The 23338-nt window shown below is 34.3% G+C and overlaps 1 protein-coding gene across 1 annotated transcript; it reads right to left on the bottom strand.

Moving 5' to 3' along the window:
• Window positions 1–374: 374 nt before the first annotated feature.
• LOC146954698 (uncharacterized) lies at window positions 375–1643 on the bottom strand. Its single transcript, XM_085745638.1, has one exon. The coding sequence runs from the start codon at window positions 1641–1643 to the stop codon at window positions 375–377; it is 1269 nt and encodes a 422-aa protein (XP_085601764.1).
• Between the last annotated feature and the right edge of the window lie 21695 nt (window positions 1644–23338).

The following is a 23338-nucleotide window of genomic DNA, read 5'->3' as shown; positions in this document are numbered from 1 at the left end:
TCTCTCTCTCTCATAACAAACAATTGTCAATTTTCTTTCTTTTGAACATTCATGGAGTCTTTTAATTTTCTTCTCTCAAATCTGTTCTATTACTTTGCACTTGAATTTTTTACCAGTTGTTGTTCATCTTATTTATAGAATTTTAACTCTTCTTGGAACCATTGTTTGTAACAAAATTTTGTTTAAATTTGAAGATAACAAGAAACAAACTTTGTTTAAAAAAAAAAAAAACAAACTTTGTTTAAAAAAAACAAACTTTAGTTTTCCAAATAGATAACATTAATCAGTTTTATTGAAAAAGATAAAAGTAATTGACAAAGGGTTTAATTGACAAATCGTATCCTTTTTTTTTTTTTGAATAAGAAACGATTTTATTAAATCAAATTATCCTGAAAATACAAAGAAGAGATTGCTAGTGGCACCTCCTCCATCCAAACCTTATTAGGTTCAGAATGGGCTAGTTGGGCCAATCTATTAGCAACTTTGTTTCCTGATCTAAAAGTAAACTGAAATTGACAAGTGTCGAAGCTAGATTTGGCTCTGTGGATTTCCTGTAACATTAACCCAAGATAAGATCTATTTTGAATATAGTCTTCTCTCACCATCTTCATTAGCTTCTCATTATCACCTTCAAAAACGACCGTTCTAAACCCACAATCCTTAGCGAAGTGCATCCCTGTGAGCATAGCATAAGCTTCGGCCTCCAAAGCTTTATCATTTCCATTTGTTTCCCAAGTGCTTGCCGCCATAACCAGACCAGCTTCATCTCTAATGATGATGCCTAAACCCCATTTACCATGAATTTGCAAGTTCGCATCAGTGTTAACCTTCACCATTCCTGGAGTTGGACGCTTCCATTTGGGATTCTTAGCTGGAGGATGCTGCGAACCGGAATTAATACCCGTACGAGACAGGGTTTGAGGAGCCTGGGTATTTGCTTGATGATAATCAGAAATGCATTTTGAAGCTCGTTGTATGATGTCCATCTCAGGTATCATTTGATCTTCAAAAACCTTTAAATTCCTAGCATGCCATAAATTGTAGATGATTGCTGCTATTTGGATGATGATACTTTCATCCTTGTGAAGAATAGCATCATAAAGCCAATTTATGAAATTAGGATTAGGATAGTTGTCGAAATTAATGCAAAGGTTAGAACCAAACCAGACTCTTTTAGATAGAGGGCAAGTCATGAATAAATGAGTGATGGTTTCAATTTTGGAGTGGCATCTAGGGCAGAGAGGGTCACACTGAATTCCCCTTTTACTTAGTGCATTTCTAACAGGAAGGGAGTCGTTTAAAATTCTCCAAAGTAACACCTTGTGTCTGGGTATAGTGTGCAGAGACCAAATCTTTTTCCATGTATGTGTCTCATCACTACTAGATGATGTGTAGTTAATATGTTGGTTCTGCCAGGATCTTATAGCATTATAACCACTCTTGACAGAGTAAATCCCAGTTGGTTCATGCATCCACATGAGAGAGTCAGGATTGGTATTGTTGACAAGAGGGATTTGAGAGATTTGATCTTTGTCAATGCATAAAAACTGGTCTTCGAGGAGCTCTTTGTTCCACGAAGAATCCTGACTGTTGATTAGGTCCTTAACTTTATTAACAGAATGATTAGGCCCTTTAGTTGTCATAACTTTGAAACCCTGATAAGAAGGCACCTAGTTGTCTTCCCAAATGTTGACTGAACCTCCATCACCAATCCTCCAGCAGCTTCCTTTAGAGATAACCCAGATAGCATTCTGGATACTTCTCCATATATAACTAGGGTTGTTTCCTACACTGGCTTGTAGTATGTCAGTGTGTGGAAAATATTTAGCTTTAAAACATTTTGCAATAAGAGAGTTAGGATTAGTATGAAGACGCCACACTTGTTTAGCCAGCATAGCTAGATTAAAATCCATTAGAGTTTTGAAGCCCAAACCTCCTGAATGCTTAGATCTGAACAGCTTCTTCTTGGACACCCAATGCATCTTTTTATTTATGTCTGTAGAACCCCACCAGAAGGAGCAGATGGCTTTTTCTATTTTAGAACATAAGCCTTTAGGAAGCATAAAACAGCTCATATAATATGTAGGTATAGCTTGAGCTACAACCCTGATCAGAACCCCTCTCCCTTCAAAAGATAGGCACCTTTCCTTCCATCCTTTTAGCTTTTTCCATATTCTCTCCATAATAAAATGGAAGTCTTGCTCCTTTGATCTGCCAAACTGAATTGGCATGCCTAAGTACTTGTGAATACCATCACTGATATTGACCGGGAGTTGCTTTTGGAATTCCTCCTTGAAATCCTGAGATATGTTGGGGCTAAAAACCATCTCAGATTTATCTAAGTTGATTTTTTGGCCAGACATTTGCTGATATGTGTGAAGAATCTCCATAATAGTCTTAGCTTCATCAATTCTGGCTCTACAAAATAATATACTATCATCAGCATAGAGTAGATGTGAAATGGCTGGGGCATTAGTTGCAATGGATATGCCTTTAATCTTGCCATCTTTCTGAGCTTTATCTAACATCCCAGATAATACCTCTGCACAAATGATGTACAAATAAGGGGACAAGGGGTCCCCTTGTCTAAGGCCTCTGGTAGGTGAGAAAGCCTCAGAAGGTTGGCCATTGATAAGGATGGAGAAGGAAACAGATCTAATACAGTCCATAATTGTGGAGATAATATTGTTAGGAAAACCCATGGCTCTAAGAGTAAGCTCTATGAAGTCCCATTCAAGGCTATCATAAGCCTTAGCTATATCAAGTTTTATACCAACATGACCATTATTTTTCTTCCTGGGTTTTCTAATATAATGAAACATTTCAAAAGCAATCAGAGAGTTATCAGTTATCAACCTCCCAGGAAGAAAGGCACTTTGGAACTCATTTATGATATTAGGCAGAATTTTCTTGATTCTATTGGCCAGGGTTTTAGTAACAATTTTAAGAATGACATTGCATAAACTAATGGGTCTGAATTCAGAAGGTAAATTTGGAGCACTTTTCTTAGGAATCAAACAAATTAGAGTATGGTTTATGTCATTGACAGCACCTTTGTTATTAAGGATGTTCAGAGCAAAATCCACAATATCAGACCCAATAATTTCCCAGTAATGTTGGTAAAATAAGGCTGTGATACCATCAGGACCAGGAGCAGAATTGCTCTTGAGAGCCTTGATGGTATCATATACCTCTGTAGCTGTAAAAATTTGGTTTAAAAATTCATAGTCTTGGGTGGAGACCCTGTTTTTGACCATATCAAAAGAATCAGGTCTGATATTTGGGTTGTTGCTAGAAAAGATATTATTGAAATAATCTAAAAAGACTGAGTGAATGTGATGACTATCCTTCCAAACGATGCCTCTAGGGTCTTGAATACTGTAGATATGATTTTTTCTCTTTCTTTGGCTGGCCTTGTGGTGAAAATACTTAGTGTTTAAATCACCCTGTTGTAGCCAATGTACTTTTGCCCTCTGAGCCCACCATGTTTCTTCTTGTTTGAGTAGCTCATCAAGTTTGTGTTCCATCTCCTTTATTTTGAGGATACAGTCTTGTGTAGGGATCCTATTTTTTAATGTAGCCAGGCCTTCCTGCTTAGACTTAATTTTTAGGGGAATTTCTCCATATTTACTTTTCCCCCATATAGTAACTTGATCTAGGGAGTGTTTGAGCTTCATAATACTATTTCCTCTGCAATCCCCCCAAGCGTCCTTGATAACTGAATTGCTCTCCTTGTCTTGAGTCCAAATGTGCTCAAATCTTTGTATTTTGGTTCTGATATAAGGGTTTCTGATGTTGCTGATTTCATCAAACTCTAAAAGGATGGGATTATGATCCGAAGTGTATCTGAGCAGATGTTTGTTAATATATCTAGGAAAAAAGGAAATCCAGTTAGTGTTTGCACAAAATCTATCCAGCCTTTCCTTTATATGATGTTTATTTGGTTGGTTATTAGCCCAGGTAAATTGAGAGCCTTGATAGCCTAGATCTAGCAGATCACATGAGCTTAGAGTATCATTGAAGAGTTTGGTCAGATTGAAATCCAAATTGTTACCTCCCAATTTTTCAGAACTTTTAAGAATGAGGTTGAAATCCGCAAATAAAAGCCATTTATCAAGACTTTTTTGATGATACAGATTAGAAATAGCATTACAAGTGAGATGCTTTTTGGAATTATAAGGGTATCCATACATACCAGTAGCATGCCAAGAAGTATTAAAATTACTAGAAGTAATATAGGTATCAATCATCATATTATTGCTTTCTAAAATATCAATTTGAATTACATCTGACCAAAGCATGGCTAGCCCACCTGATCTATGACCTTTGTTTATCTTACAATCAACAATAAAAACATTTGACAAAGGACCACAAGATAGTTTCAACTTAACTTTTGAATCAGAATTTTGTAATCTTGTCTCCATAAGAAAAACTAAATCAGGATTCTGGCTTCTCAAGAGCTTTTTTAAGGCTCTAACTGCAGAGGAGCTCCCTAAACCTCTGCAGTTCCAGGATAAGATCTTCATATCTGCTGGCTGGCCTTGTTAACAAGGCCTGCCATGTTAGTGTCCTGGGATGTCACGTGAACTTCAGTTGAAACTGCCATTTCCTGTTTCCTTTTCATCTGTTTATGCTTAATCTCCATAGCTTGATTCTGGTCTGGAATGCTGGCCTTCATACCTAAGTAGTTGAAGATCTCCATCTTGGTCTTTCCTTGCTGGGGTTCATAACACTTTGTGGGGGATTGTTTGGGGCTGAAAGTACAGTTTGCTTGTCCAGGATGTTGTGCTCCTTGTTTGTTCAGGTTCATGTTTGCCATTTTACCTATGAGACCTTTAGGAATTGGGCTGAATTGGCCCCCACTGATAGATTTAAGAGCGTTGCTGCTGAATGTTTTTTCTGGCCTCTCAGTGATTCTTCTGCCATAAATCCTTGACCTTAACCAAGCTCCTCTAGGGTTTGTGCCACCTTCGTAAGGGAGATGTTGGTTTCTACAGTTTTCAATATTGTGTCCTACTAGACCACACCCAAAGCAAAACATGGGGAGGTTCTCAAACCTGAAATCAACCCATGTGATTCCATCTGTGTCGTTGCCAATAAACATTCCTGCTCTTATTGGTTTGTTGATGTCTACCAGAACTTTGACCTTGACTGTCTTAGCATTTTCAGGGAACTCGTACATGCCTACATCCAAAACTGTTCCAAGTTGGCGCCCCATTTCCTTCCCCATTGTGAGAGATTGACAGTGTAGAGGTAGTCCCCAAAACTGGATCCATATGGGTACTTGAGAAAAGTTCAAGTCTTTAATATCCACATTTCTGTTCCATTGATGTAGAATCAACCAACAGTTTCTAATGATCCAAGGATTACCTTTGACAATTCTTTGTATATCTTCCTCCTTGTCCAATTTGATTTGAAGTTTTTTGCCCTCTAATTCATTGATTTTGAGGCCTGATGGGTTGCACCATATTCCAGCTAGGGTGTTGTGTAAAACTTGAATAGAAATAGGCTTATCAGATAGGATTTTACCAATGAGACTGTTGCTGCATTTTTTGATACTGTCTTGAACATGATCTTCCTGATAGTAGAAGTATGGATCTTCATCAATTTCTTCTGTATTTGTTTCTGACTGCTGTTGTTCTTGTTCTTGGGCAGGTGAGGTTCTTTCTTGAGGTTTGTTATGATGAATGCCACTGGTGCTAGCCTCAGAGTATTGGAACACTTCTGGTGAAAAACCACCCTGTAGAGGGTTAACCACTTGCAGTTTCTGAATCTTGAAAGGCCTAGAAACCGAGGGTGACTGATCCAGTTGGTAGTCAGAAGAAAGATTGGTGTCTGAGATGACACCTTTGTCTTTGGATGCAGACATGGTGATCAGAGAGGGAAGATGCAAGAAATTGGAGGAGAAAGGAGGGGAGAGGATGGTGAGGGAGAAAGAAGATAAAAGGAGGGATTGAGGGAGAAGGACCAGAGGAAAAGGGAGGTTTAAAACAGAAAAAAGGTTAAAACACCGAACTAAAGAAAACTGCCACACCACAAGGTGGAAAATCAGACCAAAATTGGAGAAAACTGGGTTGCAACTACCAACAATCTAATTGATTGATGGAGGAAAACTAAAAGAAAAAGGAAAGGATTAGGCGAGATTCATCTTAGGCAAAGCCTAGAAATGAGAGAGAATCTTGCGGTTCTTGGAGAACGATTTGCGATTTTTCCACAAATCGTATCCTTAAAATACCAAAAAGACAATTAAATAGGAACGAAAATTTCACCCTAGAAAGACACTTAAAAAGGAACGGAGGGAGTATATAGTATAGATTTATTTGTTACATGTGTTATTTTATTTAAAATTAATGGTGTTTTTGGAAAGAAAAGTCCAACCCAAAAGTGCGCTGAAAGGGGTAGTTTTCTTTAGATATAATATAGATTTTACTCACGTTTGTTACTAATATTTTTTTTAGAGGATTTAAAGTCCAATCTTTAACATTTTTTTTTTGCCCACGTTTGTTATTAATTATTTTTTAGAGGATTTAAAGTCCAATCTTGAACATTATTTTTTGCTCACGTTTTTTACTAATCTTTCTTTAGAGGATTTAAAGTCCAATCTTTAACATTATTTTTTGCTCACGTATTTAAAGTCCAATCTTTACCATTATTTTTTGTTCACATTTGTTACAATTGATCAAAGGCTAAGGAAGAGTAACTTATATTAATAAAATAAAATAATAAAATAATATGGAAATACCAGTTTTTTGTGTAAGGGATATGAAAATACTTGGCAATCTTTGTCGGCTGTATTGAGGGGAACAACACAGATGTACAACATAAAAGCGGCTGATAAAAAAGTAACATGAGTTTTTGTTTTGTGCTAGTTTTTTGTGAGTTTGATATGTGGTTACTGAGGTAAAAGAGGGTTAACGGAGACGATTAATGACATGGATTAGTAATCTACGTGTTATTTTATAATTGGCTAACAGTAATAATAGTTCATAAGAAACAGTGTGTAAGTTTTCTCCTTAAATTAAATTTATTCTTATTTATTTGTTACATGTGTTATTTGTATTTAAAAATAAGGGTAATTTTGGAAAGAAAAGTCAAACCCAAAAGTGTGCTGAAAGGGGTAGTTTTCTTTATATATAACTAGAGGAAAGACGAGCACTATCGTGCCCGTCTGTCCGCTCTTTCTACTGCGCTGACGCATGTGATTATTTTATTATGTTTGTTTGTATAATTTTGATTAAAATTTTAAATTTTTTAAATATTATAGAAATTATTGATATATTGATTTATAAACAAAATATTGTCAAGGCATATAACAAAATTATTTTTCAACTCAACATATTTTAGCTTGCCTGCATATAAAATTAGGGTAGTGTTAACTTGTGCCCTAAGGGCACAAGTTAAGAATCTAAAAATGGAATTAAATCCTAAATTATATCTTGGAAAGATAAGATTTTAAATTTCTAGAATGTTGAATGCGCAATTTCCAACAAAATATTTCTATCTTTGGTTTCTTAACTTGTGCCTTGAGGGCACAAGTTAACATTTCCCATAAAATTAAGGTAAAATAATGATCATTTATTGTTTATTCTAACAATAATTAGTAACATCATAACATAAATGTGTGTTGTGTAAAAGAAACATCATAAATAAATGTATAAATGACATGCTATGTAAAAGAAACATTGTTATGATTGCGATAAAAGAATATCTTTAAAAACTACATTTTTCGTAAAGTCTCCATCTTCTCCTTCTATTTTTCCTTCTTTAATGAGAACTTTTGTTGAATTTTGTGAAACTCCTCTTGATAAAGCTACATATAATTGACCATGGCTGAAAAACATGTTGTGGAAGATAGATTCCGACATTGGGAATGGTCTTCCCTTGTGACTTATTTATGGTAATAGCAAAACTTAGTCTAACGGGAAACTATTTTCTACTAAGCACAAAGGGAAATCATGAACTCGCATTTGTTTTTAATTTAATTCTGGGCAAGAATGCTCTTTTTCCAGCATTGCTTTATGTTAGGATTTCAACATCCAACATATTCTTAAATAAACTACGACATAACAATCGTGTTCCATTGCACAAGCCATATCTAGGGTCTATATTCACAACAACATCAAAGGTGCACCTTTTTTTACCTTTGAAATATGTGGTGGGATACTTCCTTGAGCAGTTGAGTTCAGGAATTCTTGTTGATATAAGTTATGAGTATCCCCTTCAACCTCGTTAAATGATAACAAATTATGTTATTCTCCTAGAAACTAATTGATAATTATGTCATTCAATTTTTGAACATCATCATTTGTAGGTGTAATTATGACTCTTTCGACCATATATGAATTATGATATTACTCCTCGCCTATGAATCACATACACTCCTCATATTAGATGTGTTTGAACACGTGTTGCATCCACATCCACAAATATAATTACCCTAAATTATGTGATTTTCTCAAATTATCAACGTTATTGGCGTATCAGTATCCGTGTTGTATCTGGTGTCGGTGTTCGTATCCATACTTCTTAGCGGTCCTCTCTTTTTATGGCCTCTCAGATGGTGGTTTGAATGCAACCAAAAACAAAAGATGGTGGTTTGAAGCTTTCTAGTGTTTTTGTTTTTAGTTGTTGGTAACATGAGTGTGATTATTGTTTAACAATTTTGAATTGTTTAAATGGTTTTAACACTTTGATTTCACTGTATTTTGTTGGATATTGGATGGGGGCCATGAGAGCAGTTTATCCATTATATAAATGCAGAACGTTTGGAATCACAGAAAAAGCAATGCTTTTATTCCTTTAAACGGCAGTGGAAGAAGCTTAACGGTAGGGGATGTTATTACTTATTTTCCCTTTAAAAAAACCCACGGTTCTCCTTATATATAAAAAAAAAACCATGCTATCATAGTTTGTATAAGCAATTATAAACCAGCAAAGTCAAATAATTCTTAAAATTAATTGTAAACAATTTGAATCATAAATGCTCTTTTTTTTAAAGAAATCATAATCGCTTATAAACCAGCAAAGTCAAATATATAATCCATAAAATTAATCGACTTTGATTAGTTGTAACATGAAAGAAATAGAAAAAAAACTAAACAGGTTAATTCTGAATTCTGATGCAGAGGGTTGAAAGAGATTGAGAAAAACTAAACAATACGGGAACGAACTATTAACTGTGAGAACCCTACTTATTAATATTTAATATAGTGCTAACAAATCTTTTTCTAAAATATTTTGAGTCCTAATCTTTTTTTAGAGGATTTAAAGTCCAATCTTTAACATTATTTTTTGCTCACGTTTGTTACTAATCTCTTTTTTAGAGGATTTAAAATCCAATCTTTGACATTAATTTTTGGTCACGTTTGTTACTAATCTCTTTTTTAGAGGATTTAAAGTCCAATCTTTAACATTATATTTTGCTCACGTTTGTTACTTTATCAGAAGATTTAAAGTCCAATCTTTAACATTATTTTTTGCTCACGTTTGTTACTAATATTTTTTTTAGAGTATTTAAAGTCCAATCCTTAACATTATTATTTTTGCTCACGTTTGTTACTAATCTTTTTTTTAGAGGATTTAAAGTCCAATCCTTAACATTATTTGTTGGTCACGTTTGTTACTAATCTTTTTTTAGAGGATTTAAAGTCCAATCTTTAACAATATTTTTTGCTCACGTTTGTTACTAATCTTTTTTTAGAGGATTTAAAGTACATTCTTTAACATTACTTTTTGCTCACGTTTGTTACTAATCTTTTTTTAGAGGATTTAAAGTCCAATCTTTAACATTATTTTTGCTCACGTTTGTTACTAATCTTTTTTTAGAGGATTTAAAGTACAATCTTTACCATTATTTTTTGCTCATGTTTGTTACAATTGATCAAAGACTAAGGAAGAGTAACTTATATTAATAAAATAATATGGAAATACTGTTTTTGGTGGAAGTAATAAAATAATATGGAAATATTGTTTTTTGTGGAAGGGATATGAAAATACTTGGCAATCTTTGTCGGTTGTATTGAGGGGAACAACACAGATGTACAACATAAAATCGGCTATAAAAAAGTAACATGGGTTTTTGTTTTGTGCTAGTTTTTTGTGAGTTTGATCTGTGGTTAATAGAGGTAAAAGAGGGTTAACGGGGACGATTAGTGACATGGATTAGCAATCCACGTGTTATTTTATAATTGGCTAACCGTAATAACAGTTCATAAGGAATTGTGCGTAAGTTTTCTCTTTAAATTAAATTTATTTTTATCTATTTGTTACATGTGTTATTTGAATTTAAAATTAAAATTAAAATTAAAAATTAAGGGTATTTTTGAAAAGAAAAGTCCAACACAAAAGTGTGTTGAAATGGGTAGTTTTCTTTATATATAGTTTAGATATAGATATAGATATAGATACTTCTAAAGTCTATAATAATTAACAATCTTCAACAATGATTTTTTTTTTTTGGAAAAATGAAAAATATTATTTTATAATATGATATCAAGATAAACAAAAAGCAAAGATAAATTATCAATACAAAAGAATCAATCTTGAAAATGTGAAATTTTCTGAAAAATAGTTGTATGGTTGTAATAAATATTAATGCAGTGTATAATCTATAAGTGGGAAATATTTTGTAATTTTCTCAAAGTTTTGTTATTTTATAATTTGAAGTTGTTTTTAGATTTTTTGTTGATTTTTTTTTTAAAACTATAACAAACAAATACAATGATCTTTAAAGTGATTTTTTAAAAATTATTACAAACCCCCCTAAAAAATATTATTACAAACCTCGTAGGGCTTTTTTGAAAGTGATCTGGTGCGGTGACGTTGAATCTTCGCAGTGGAAACATGAACACTCCAACGTTCAAGTCAGTAATGGAACTGGGAAAGAGTGTGTAGGAAGTATGGTGAAGAGTGAATCGTACCATGGAGGTGAAGTTAAGTGTAACATCCTGATTTTTCGCTAGATTTATTTTATTATTTATTTATGTGTGTTATATGTGCTCTTTTGTGATTAATTGCCTCTGTGCGCATTTTTTTTGGTTGGGAGTTGTAGAATTCGGTGTTAGAAGGTCACAGAAAGAGGCATTATCTGTATGGTTCTAAGTTTGAAGTGTTCAACGACCACAAGAGTTTGAAGTACTTGTTTGATCAGAAGGAGTTGAATATGAGGCAAAGGAGATGGTTGGAGTATGTTAAGGATTTTGATTTTCAGTTGAGTTACCATCCTGGAAAGGCGAATGTTGTTGCTGATGCTTTGAGTAGGAAGTCGTTGCATATGTCTGCTTTGACGGTTAAAGAGTTGGAATTGATTGAGCAGTTTCGAGATTTGAGTTTGGTTAGTGAGTTGACACCGGAGGGTGTGAGGTTGGGAATGTTGCAACTGACGAGCAATATTTTGGAAGAGATTAAGAATGGTCAGAAGGAAGATTTGGAACTTGTAGATCGAGTGGTGTTGGTTAACCAAGGTAAGGGTGGAGACTTCAGATTGGGTGAGAACGGTGTTTTGATGTTTCGTGATCGTGTTTGTGTACCAGATGTTCTTGAGCTTAAGAGACAGATTTTGGAAGAAGGTCACAGAAATAGTTTGAGTATTCATCCAGGAACGAGTAAGATGTATCAGGATTTGAAGAGGTTGTTTTGGTGGCCTGGAATGAAGAAGGAGATTGCAGAGTTTGTGTATGCTTGTTTGGTTTGTCAGAAGTCTAAGATTGAACATCAGAAACTGTCGGGTTTAATGCAACCGTTCGTTGTGCCAGAGTGGAAGTGAGATAGTATCTCTATGGATTTTGTCGGAGCGTTGCCGAAGACTGTGAAGGGTTTTGATTCGATTTGGGTGATTGTTGATCGGTTGACGAAGTCGGCACATTTTGTTCCTATCAAGACCGGTATGTCTGTGGCGAAGTTGGCTGAGATCTACATTGAGCAGATTGTTAGATTGCATGGTATTCCTTCTAGTATATTGTCGGATCGGGATCTGAGGTTTACTTCTAAGTTTTGGGAGAGTTTGCAAGTTGCTTTGGGAACTAAGTTGAGGTTGAGTTCTGCGTATCATCCCCAAACTGATGGTCAGACGGAGAGGACTATTCAGAGTTTGGAAGATTTGTTGAGAGCTTGTGTTTTGGAGCAAGGTGTCAGTTGGGTCAAATGTCTACCGTTGATTGAGTTTACTTACAACAACAGTTTTCATTCTAGTATCGGAATGGCACCGTTTGAGGCTTTGTATGGTCGGAGGTGTAGGACGCCGTTATGTTGGTATGAGTCAGGTGAAAGTGCTTTGTTAGGACCGGAAGTTGTGCAAGAGACTATGGAAAAGATTAAGATGATTCAAGAGAAGATGAGAGCGTCTCAGAGTAGACAGAAGAGTTATCATGATAAGAGGATGAAGGACATTGAGTTTCAGGTTGGTGATCATGTGTTTTTGAGAGTGAATCCTGTAACCGGTGTTGGTCGTGCTTTGAAGTGTCGGAAGTTGACTCCTCGTTTTGTTGGACCGTTTGAGATTATTGAGAAGGTTGAGGTTGTAGCGTATCAGATTGCGTTACCACCATCTTTATCGAATCTTCATGATGTGTTTCATGTGTCTCAGTTGCGGAAGTATGTATATGATGCGTCTCATGTGATTCAAGTGGATGATTTGGAAGTAAGAGATAATTTGACCGTTGAGACTTGGCCAGTTAGGATTAAGGATCGAGAAGTGAAGCGTTTGCGTGGCAAGGAGATCGTTTTGGTTAAAGTGATTTGGGTTGGACCAACTAGAGAGAGTGCCACTTGGGAATCTGGGAGTAGGATGAAGGTTTCGTATCCGGAGTTGTTTCCTTCAGATAATTTTTGAGGGCGAAAATTCTTTTAGTGGGGGAGAGTTGTAACAGCCCGATTTTTCGCTAGATTTATTTTATTATTTATTTATGTGTGTTATATGTGCTCTTATGTGATTAATTGCCTCTGTGTGCATTTTTTTTGGTTGGGAGTTGTAGAATTCGGTGTTAGAAGGGTATTTTAGTCATTTTGGACTTAGGGGTATTTTGGTCTTTTTGTGAGTAGGGATAATTTAGTAATTTTGATGAGGATTATTTTTAGTGCTTAGTGAGAGCTAGTATTATTTTACTAAGTGCTAGGGAGTTGTAGTGAATTGTTTTATTACCGGTAGGTGACCGTTATTATTACATTTTACCGTTAAGTGGATAAAAACATTTTGAATTAGATTAGTAATGGGTTAGGCTCATTAAGGCATTGTGAGTTGAGCCCAATTAGGTAGAGCCTATATAAACTCTAGTGTTAGAGGAAAATAGGGTTCACCATCATTTTTCATTTTGAGAGAAGAGGTTGAGAGAGAAAGGGCAAGAGAATATAAGGGTTTGAAGAGGAAGATCTGGAGAGAGCTAGAGGAGGCTAGTGATTCAAGTCTTGGGAGCTAAAGTGAAGCCTTAGTTGGTGATTGTGAAGAATTAAGGTAAGGGTGTTAGAATTCAATCATAATTAATAGTTGTAGTTCTTCCCTAATTCTTTGCTTAAGTGGTTAATTTGAATTTTGTTGTAGAAATTCGTGCTTAATTTTGATGACATGATTATGTACATGAATTGAATGATAATTATGTTGTTGTTGTTGTTGAATTTGTATGTCAAAATGGGTATATATGAGCATGATGTGTTTATATGTGAAATTGATGATGAATGATGTTGTGGTTGTTAGATTGAGGATGAATTCATGATTAGATGTTGTTGTTGTTGTTGTTGTTAAATGTGTTGTTGATGACTTGATGCATTGAGTATCATGAATTGGTGAGTTGGTGATGAGAATTGTTGTTGTTGTTGAAAGTTGTGGAAGTTTGGTGAATTGGTGAATTTTGTGGTGTTGATGTTTTAATCTCAAAACTTATGCATGTTTAAGTGTTTTGAAGTGTATATGACCTATAAACAACCTTTGGGACGAGTTTGGGCATTTGAGAGATCAAAATTTGGGATTTTGGGTTGAAAATGGTGAGAACCCGTAAGTGTTCATCAGAAACAGGGCCCAGTTCGCTTAAGCGAGATTGATTTCGCTTAAGCGAAATGCTCTCTGACAGCATTCCTTATTTCGCGTTCTTGCGTTTGTTTCGCACGTTTCTGTTTTGAATTGACCTTTGGTGTAAACATGAAAGTTTTAGATAATTGTGTTAGCTTTCTAATGGTCTTAGTTTGACTTGAAAATAATTTTTATATTTTGAGTTATGATGAAAATACTCCAAGTGGGTCTTAGTAAAACTTTATGAAAATTCAGCATAACTATTCCTAAGTTAAACCAAAGCCTATAGTTTGCTTCCAAACTTCGAAACTTGAGTTTTATGAGTTCAATTAAGGTGTTTAATGGTACTTAACTTATGAGGTGATGAATCTAACTTGGTTTGGTTTTGAAAATGAATCGACTTTGCATTATGAGTAAAATGATACGAACTTTGCAAAACTTGGAAATTTAAGTGAGTTGGCCTATGAGACGTTGAAGTATACACTACTAAACTCATATGTGATTTGTGTATATACCTAGTTGAGGTTTCCAAATGTGTTTACTTTGTTTTGTCGGATAACTTGGAAATTTTTTGAAAAGTGATAAAGGGAGACGAACTTTGTGATTCTCATGATTTCGTCGCGTTTAGCCGGTGAAGCGTAAACGTATACTCTACTGCACTTATATGTGGCCTAGATGTATACTTTGTTGACGCGTTGAATCTTGTTTACTTGATTTTGGTTCAATCGTTTCAATTATTTTAAATGTTGTGATTTGAAAGACGAACCTTGTTGAAAATGGTTTTAAAAGCCAATTTCCTTATAAATCTTTTATGGATAGTTTTATATGATTAAATGAGGATATGTGAATGGTTGTTACGTGTTGAATATGATGTTTGTCATAATGTGTTGTATTTTCTCCTTTACTTGAATTGTGAGAAATTATATGGAGTTGTTGAGTGGTAATAATGTTGTTAATGTTGATTACTTGCATATATGTTAATTGATGATGATATTGTGGGTGAATGCATATATGCTAAACCATGATGATGAATTATGTTGTTGAATAATTATATGAAAATGATGTTGATTGTTGGTGGTGAGTTTATACATGCTAATTTTGACATGATTGGTGATGAATGCGTGTATATACATATAGCCGTTGACTATAGCCGTTGATTATAGCCGTTGAATTGTTGTGAAAATACGCATGGTCGATTGAGTCATATGTTCATGCATCATATATCGTGTCGGATGTTATATTCATATTGCCGTTGACTATAGCCGTTGATAATGATGTTTTTGTTGCAGCATGGGTGACGACCTTGAGGAGATTTGGTACCACATGCATATATGTGTCGAGTATAGGTGTAACGCCCTCCTTTTTATTTAATTATTTTAATTAGTTTTAGAATATATTTATATATTTATATGATGTATATGAGGGATATATGATTTGTTGAGATTAGATGTATTTTTATAATTTAGTTAATATATTTTGTTGAGTGATATTTTGTTATGTTATATGTTGGTATTTACTAACATAATATATTTGTTAATTATTATAGATATATATTTGTTATTTGGTGTATTATTATATATTTAGTAGAGAAATATTATTTATTAGAATATGAGGATTATTAGTGTGAGTGGATTTGGGGGTTAGAATAGAAAGAAGAATAAGTTGTTGGGCCTAAATAGATTTGGGAAGAATATTTTAGTATTATAAATAGAGAAGCTTAGGTTGGAAAGAGTTTACCCTAAACCGCTTTTTGGAAAAGAGGAGAACAAGAAAGAAGAGAAGAGAAGAGAAAAGTCAAGAGAAGAGGAGAAGACCTTAGGAAAGAAGAACGCTGCTGCTGATTCAGGAATTAATCTAAGGTGAGGGTGAGACTATCTTGCATTAATATTAAGTTGTTAAATCATTAGATTACATCTAACAAGTTGGGGAGAGTTTGTGAGAATTTGAGAATTAGGGTTTTGAGAGAGATTTGATGATTAGATGATGAAAACTTGTTGAATTGATGTAGAAATTATGTACAGACCTTAGATAATCCATAGGATGATTATTGGAAGTAGTTTTGAGGTCAGAACCATGAGATTAGGTGAAACTTGGAGAAAATCTGCATTCAGCCCGAATTTTGATATTAAAACTGGAATTGATCGGTGCCGAATTGGTCTTAGGTGTAAACACAAAAGTTGTAGGTATGGATGTTAGCTTTCTAATGCCGTTGGTCTCACGTCAAAACGATATATAGAACTTGAGTTATGGTCAAATTACTGCACGTAGGTCACAGTAAATTTTTATGGACTTTCAGCACAACTTTTCCAAATTTAAAATGAAAACTGGTATTGATCGGTACAGAATTGATCCTAGGCGTAAACATGAAAGTTTTAGAGAATTTTGTTAGCTCTCTAGTGGCTTTGGTTAGACGTGAAAATGATGTTTGGTCTGTGAGTTATGATGAAAATACTACAGGGAGGTCTTAGCAAAATTGTACGGTGACATCATTCTCTGTTTCATGTTTTTGCGTTTTGTCCATATGTTTCTGTTTTGAATTGATCTTTGTTGTAAACGTGAAAATTGTTGATATTTGTAATACCTTTCTAGTAGCTTTGGTTTGACATGAAAATATGTTGTGGATAATTTATTATGTTTTTACAAAGATACATAGTGAATTATTGTCGATGTTTAAATATGATGTTATATGAAGTTGTTTATGGTTGATGAATATGATATTTAAAGATGTTGTTTATTATCATTTGATATTGTTATATTATGATATGACATGAATTATTTATGTGATCCATATGTTGTCAAGATGCTAAGATGTTAAGATGTTAAGACGTTAAGATGATAAGAGTTGTTAAGTCGTCGAGTCGTTATGAAGTCATCAAGTTGTTAAGATGTTATGTTGTCAAGATGTCAAGATGTTAGGATGTCATAGATGTTCATGTTGTTGTTTAAGTTGTCAAGTTGTACGGAGATTGAGTCCATTGCATACTCATTAAAGACGGGGGCTTGAGGCCCGACAGCTTAATGCTCAAACTACGTTGGGGGCTTTAGGCCCGACAGCTTTATGCTCAAACTACGTTGGGGGCTTTAGGCCCGGCAGCTTTATGCTCACTTGTTGAAGAGCCTAATTACGCTCATATATGTTGCTGAATGGTACCACATGCATAATGAAGATGTCTAAGATGATTTGAGAAGTAGAAGTTGCATAGTCGAGTCGAAGTTGTTAAGATGTTGAGATGTCAAGTTGTTAAGATGTCAAGTTGATAAGTTATTAATGAAGTGATACGATGAATGAAGACGAATGATTTATGATAAGATGTTACGTGAGTTATAATTATGTTCATATATGAAGTTGATTACGAATTTGATTATGAAGTTGTTTTCGGTAATGCTATGTTTTGATAATAATACTTATGTGAAATTACATGATGATGCGTATGATTATATTTGATATTAGGTGTTGATGCTTATAAATGATGTTTGATGAAATGTGGTGACGTTTGTGATTAATATTGATGTTATGTGATGATTGTTGGAGACTATTATTTGATGTTATATGAGGATGTTAAGATTAGTAATTGATAATATATGAAGATGTTTATGATTAGTATTAAGATAGTTTTACGACCAATATAAGAAGATAATGACACTAGTTAAGGAAGTTTAAGTTGTTAAATATGATTAATGAATTATAAGATGTTTAAGTTGTTGAATGTACTTTATATGATTTATATGCTTAATATTATTGTTTGAGAAATCTCACCCCTCTGCTTGGAAATGTTGCTCTTCGTATGGGTAACTTGCAGGGAATCAAGATTAGAGGCGTCGTGAGTGGACTCCTCACATGTGTGTCTAGGTGCTCTGATACGTAACGGGATGGGACTTGACTTTACTTCTATTCCTTACGTATTGTTTATGAACTTTTATGAATAAATATTGAACTAAGACTTATGAGATTTTCTGATGAGGCCTGCATGCCAAAGACTTTTTATGTTGAATGAACTAATCCCGCTGCGAAGTTTTGAATTACTTATGTTAAATGATTTTGAAGAATAAATTGTTATTTATTCAGTTTATGACTTTCAAGAAGTATGTGACATTCCGTTTATGATTTAAATACTCTGATTTATTATGAAATTTTTATGTTAGGAAAACGGGGTGTTACAATAGGCGCATATCATATTGGCATGAGTCTTAAGTGTTGAATATGAATGGTGATTGTTGATGATAAATGTGTTTGATGAATACATACTTGTGACATTTGGAATTGAATGGTTGATGAGTTGTGTCATAATTGAATATGTGACTTGACAAATTTGTGTATCGGTGAAACTTGGTGAATGTTGTGATTGTGTGGATTGGTGTATATGTACATTGGTGGATTTTGTTGATGGTTGTGAATAATTGAACTATGTTCTAATTGCATGTCTTATTTGCTTGTGCTTATACACTTGGTGAACCTATTTGATGATAGTTACTTTGATAATAATGATGAAGTGAGAATTGTATATGTATATACATATGATGTGGTGATTTCTTTGATATTGATGATTGCTTGCTTATAACTTTGGAATGATGAATTGTACTTGTTGAGTTAAGTGTGCTAGATGAGTAATGAGGTGAGTAATATTTTCATTGATGTTGATAAATGATGAACTCTTGTCGATGACTTGATTAAAGATTAAATATGTATGTTATGCTATGATAATAATGTGATAGCTTGAGGTGCAAGTAATGGGGGATAATAACCATGTGTTGCTAGTATTCTAGGAGGGATGGTTATGTATATGTGATATGTATGATTCTTTGAATGCTTATGTTTCATATGTTGATTATGATTGATGTAAAGCTTACCCCCAATGGTTTCGACCGCCTACCCGTCTGTATGGATGGGTAGACACTGTGCAGGAGTAGTTCGCTTTTGGTGAGTGCTTGGATAGCGGGAGCTATCTCCGTTATCGTTTTGGAGTCGTAGATTTAGGCTCTGATTAGGTTGTCGGTGTCTTTATGCTGTTGTTGGATTTTATTTTATTATTGAGATTTTGACCCATTTGTCGGGACTTGGAGGATGTTATATGATGATGTGTATTGACCATGGTATATATTTCTTGGAGATGTATGAATTGTATCCGCTGCGACTGTTGAGATATTTTATATATGCATGTTGTTTTGGTTTTTGTTGAGACGTAGCGTCTATTTCTTGAATATATGATTTATTCGCGTGTTTTATTGCTTTAATAGAAATAAGGCGTTACATTAAGTCACCCTTATATAGGCGCGTGAGAATAACCATCTTCGGGATATGCGGCGTGTGATTTGGGAGCGGTTAGAGGACAAGTGTATGGAGATCGTTGAGCGGGGGCGTGCTCGAATGTGATGCGGTGCACTGTTATTGGCGTGTTCTTGTAGGCATAGTGCTTTAGTGTGGTGGACGTCTATTCCACGTGTGAGTAGAGGATTGGCCTTCTGGCCGGTCCATAACATAATCTATTTTGTTCTTTAAAAAAAAATGTGTTTGTTTATCATAATAAAATCATTTTTATAGAAAATAATTTAAATTATTTGGACACAACAATATAAAAAGAATTTTTTTACAAAATCATATCAATCTTTTGAAAGTTATTTTCTCTCTCGTCTAAATAAGAATTTTGTTACAAAAGACACAAAAGGGTAAATATATGCTGAGGTGTTAAAAGATTAAGATGAGGCAAAATTGTATTTTTATTGGTAATTAACTTCCATAGTTATTATATAGAGAATGGATTGTTTTAAACTCTTTAGATAATTAGAAGTTGAATTATAGATTAAGTTTGTATATTTTTTTATTTATTCTGATTGAGATTAAGATTAAGTTTGTTTATTCTTTTTAAAAAAAGATTAAGTTAGTGTGTTTTATTGAGTGGGTTTGTTTTAATTTGTTTTTAAGAGAGAAAAATAGGGGGAGATTGAAGTTTTTAAAAAAAGATTAAGTTAGTGTGTTTTATCGAGTGGGTTTGTTTTAATTTGTTTTTAAGAGAGAAAAATATAGGGAGATTGAAGCAAAGACACTAAAGGATATAATTTTGATGACGGGTCAAACTATTAATAAGGGGTAAGATTGTATTTTTGGTAGACATTATGTTTCATAATTAAATAAATAAATAAAAATCGATTTATTCTGATTGAGATTAAGATTAAGCTTGTTTATTCTTAAAAAAAATTAAGTTAATGTGTTTTATCGAGTGAATTTGTTTTAATTTGTTTTTAAGAGAGAAAATAGGGGGAGATTGAAGCTTTTAAAAAAAGATTAAGTTAGTGTGTTTTATCGAGTGGGTTTGTTTTAATTTGTTTTTAAGAGAGAAAAATAGGGGAAGATTGAATCAAAAGACACGAATGAATATAATTTTGATGACGTGTCAAAATTTTAAGAAGAGGTAAGATTGTATTTTAGGTAGACATTAAGTTTCATAATTAGAGAATAGAAGAAGATTAAGTTAGTGTGTTTTATCGAGTGAGTTTGTTTTAATTTGTTTTTAAGAGAGAAAAATATGGGGAGATTGAAGCAAAAGAATATAATTTTGATGACGTGTCAAACTATTAAGAAGGGGTAAGATTGTATTTTTGGTAGATATTAAGTTTCATAATTAATTAAAAATCGATTTATTCTGATTGAGATTAAGGTTAAGCTTTTTTATTCTTAAAAAAAAAATTAAGTTAATGTGTTTTATCGAGTGTATTTGTTTTAATTTGTTTTTAAGAGAGAAAAATAGGGGGAGATTGAAGCTTTTAAAAAAAGATTAAGTTAGTGTGTTTTATCGAGTGAGTTTGTTTTAATTTGTTTTTAAGAGAGAAAAATAGGGGAAGATAGAAGCAAAAGACACAAATGGATATAATTTTGATGACGTGTCAAAATTTTAAGAAGGGGTAAGATTGTATTTTAGGTAGACATTAAGTTTCATAATTAGAGAATAGAAATAGATTATCTAAATAAAAATCTATGTTGGGGAGACTAGAGAGCGCTTGGAGCGGCAATGGTGTAAATGTCTAGGACCAGCTAATACAGAGACACCACATTCTTACCCAAAACCTTAAGACAACGGGTTTAGGGGTCTCCTCTCTTAAATATCCAACGTTTTGCTCCATTTCTAGTCAACGTGGGACATAATTGCTCACACTTGATTTCCAACAACCTCCCCCTCAAGTACTCACATAACTAAGACGATCCAACTAAGATCCCGCTCCCACTCCCCCAACAATCCTACCTAGGCTCTGATACCAGTTTGTTGGGGAGCGCTTAGAGCGGCAATGGGCTAAACGTCTATGACCAACTAAGAGAGAGACACCGCACTCTTAGGTCAATTGAAGAGATTTTGAAATTCTGGCACACTAGCAACCTAATGTTCTAAGTGATGTTCCAACACCAAACTCAAATTACGAATGTTGAGTACAATGTTTAGAACATTGTGCTAGCAGTAAATGAAAATTAACAAGGGAAATAAATAACAGAAGGACAAAAAGGAACACAAGATAGTTGTTAACCCAGTTCGGTGCAACGTCACCTACTCTGGGGGCTTCCAAGCCAGGAAGGAAATCCACTAGTGTAATCCTTATTCTCTAGCAAACACCATGTTAACACTAAAGACCTAGGACCTACCAGTATTGACTTCAACCTAGGAACTCCTAGATCTGAGATCCCATCTCACTCCCTTACAACTGATCACAACCTCTGTGATACTCAATATACAGATACAATCAAATGAAGTTACCTTCAAGACAAAACAACTGAACACCGTACTTCACAGCTTTGGTGCAGTTCACAAACTACCTAACTCTTTGCTTAAAAGCTTCAGAGTAGTGCACAATTTACAACTCAAAACACAGTCCTAAACATGCATCAAGATGATACACGAAAGGCTCACAATTAGAAGACTCAAAACCCTAGATAATCTATTCTTCAAAATGATGGCTTGAATGATTCTCCAGGTCTTGCAGCCTTGTTTAAATACTGAAGCAATATGGGTCAGATAATTTCGGGCTTCAGATCAAACCGGTGATCCATTACTCAGTCAACATGACCGGATAAGGAAACTCCTAAAAAGTAGGCACATTAATAGGAACATTATGATCACCTTCAAAGACTTTCCTAAGTCATTACCACTTCCTCAGGAAATCAAATATGTTCTGATCTTCTCATAACTACACATTGTTTGACCAACACAAATGCTGGCGTGGATTCCTTAAAACAAGCGAACGCGTGCGTAAACATATGCAAGGCACAGAACACAAACCAAGCCTGGATGTTGGAACATTGTGTTCCACATCTGAAGTGAATATTTGTTTTAGGCAAAAGTGAAGCCAACATTCAAATATCCAACAATCTCCCCCTTTGGCAAATTTTTGGCTAAAACAACTTGAGGCCAATCCAATCAAAATAGAGAGATAACACACGCAACCTTTCCTTCAATCTTCACAACAAACATCTACCTTGAAGGAAGGTACACAACCTCAGATTATCAATAGATACCACAAATATAGTTCTTCAGTCATCACACATAATCTTCAGGACTAGAAGAGGTATATTACATATCTCAGATTCTGCTTCCAATATTTTCACAAAATAATTAACACGTGGAAATATGCAGACAAGAGAAACTAATAGGTATCATCATAGAGAATCAGAGACTTGCATCAGCGGACATATAAGGAAAAATAAATTCCTATAATATCCCAAACAGACAGTCAACTGTCACAACACGCTACTCAGAAAAGACAGCATTCAGTAGCTCAAACAGGATGTTCCATCATCCATAGGAACATTCAGGAATACAGAGAATTACTCCCCCTCAAATAGCATAAACAATATTCTAATACTCCCCCTAAATATATGCATACTAAACAGAAATCCTCATACTGAAATATGTTCAAACTTCTAGTGCAACAGAGAAACATGCATGCATAAACACATCCATCTTAACAGGGAAGGCTTCAACAGAGACAAACATAGATACCAGAATCAGATGTCTCAACATTAAGAGGCACATTATCTGCTAACATACACATGCATACACTAAAACAAACATACATTGGCACAAGGAGCCATACTGACATCTTCTTTTAATCCCCCTTTTTAGCCATAAAATGTGCCAAACTAATAACAGAAAGAGACCAGGAACCAAACCAAGATTACCAGATACTAGAAGAGCAGAAGAAAAAAGGTCTTCAAACTAAAGGATGTTCAGAACATAAGAGTGCCAAGAAAATAAAGTAGAAATTATTTAGTTACAGACCACAGCACTTAAAGTGCTCAAATTATCCAAGGCATAGCCCACAAAACAAAATAGTAATCAAAATAGTAATCAAAAAGAC

This window comes from Medicago sativa, chromosome 1 (genome assembly GCF_051527215.1).
Source record: "Medicago sativa cultivar Bolivia chromosome 1, Bolivia_mono, whole genome shotgun sequence".
Classification (NCBI taxonomy): Eukaryota; Viridiplantae; Streptophyta; class Magnoliopsida; order Fabales; family Fabaceae; genus Medicago; species Medicago sativa.
The sequence above is the reverse complement of the archived record's forward strand: the minus strand, read 5'-3'. Positions and strand labels throughout refer to the sequence as shown.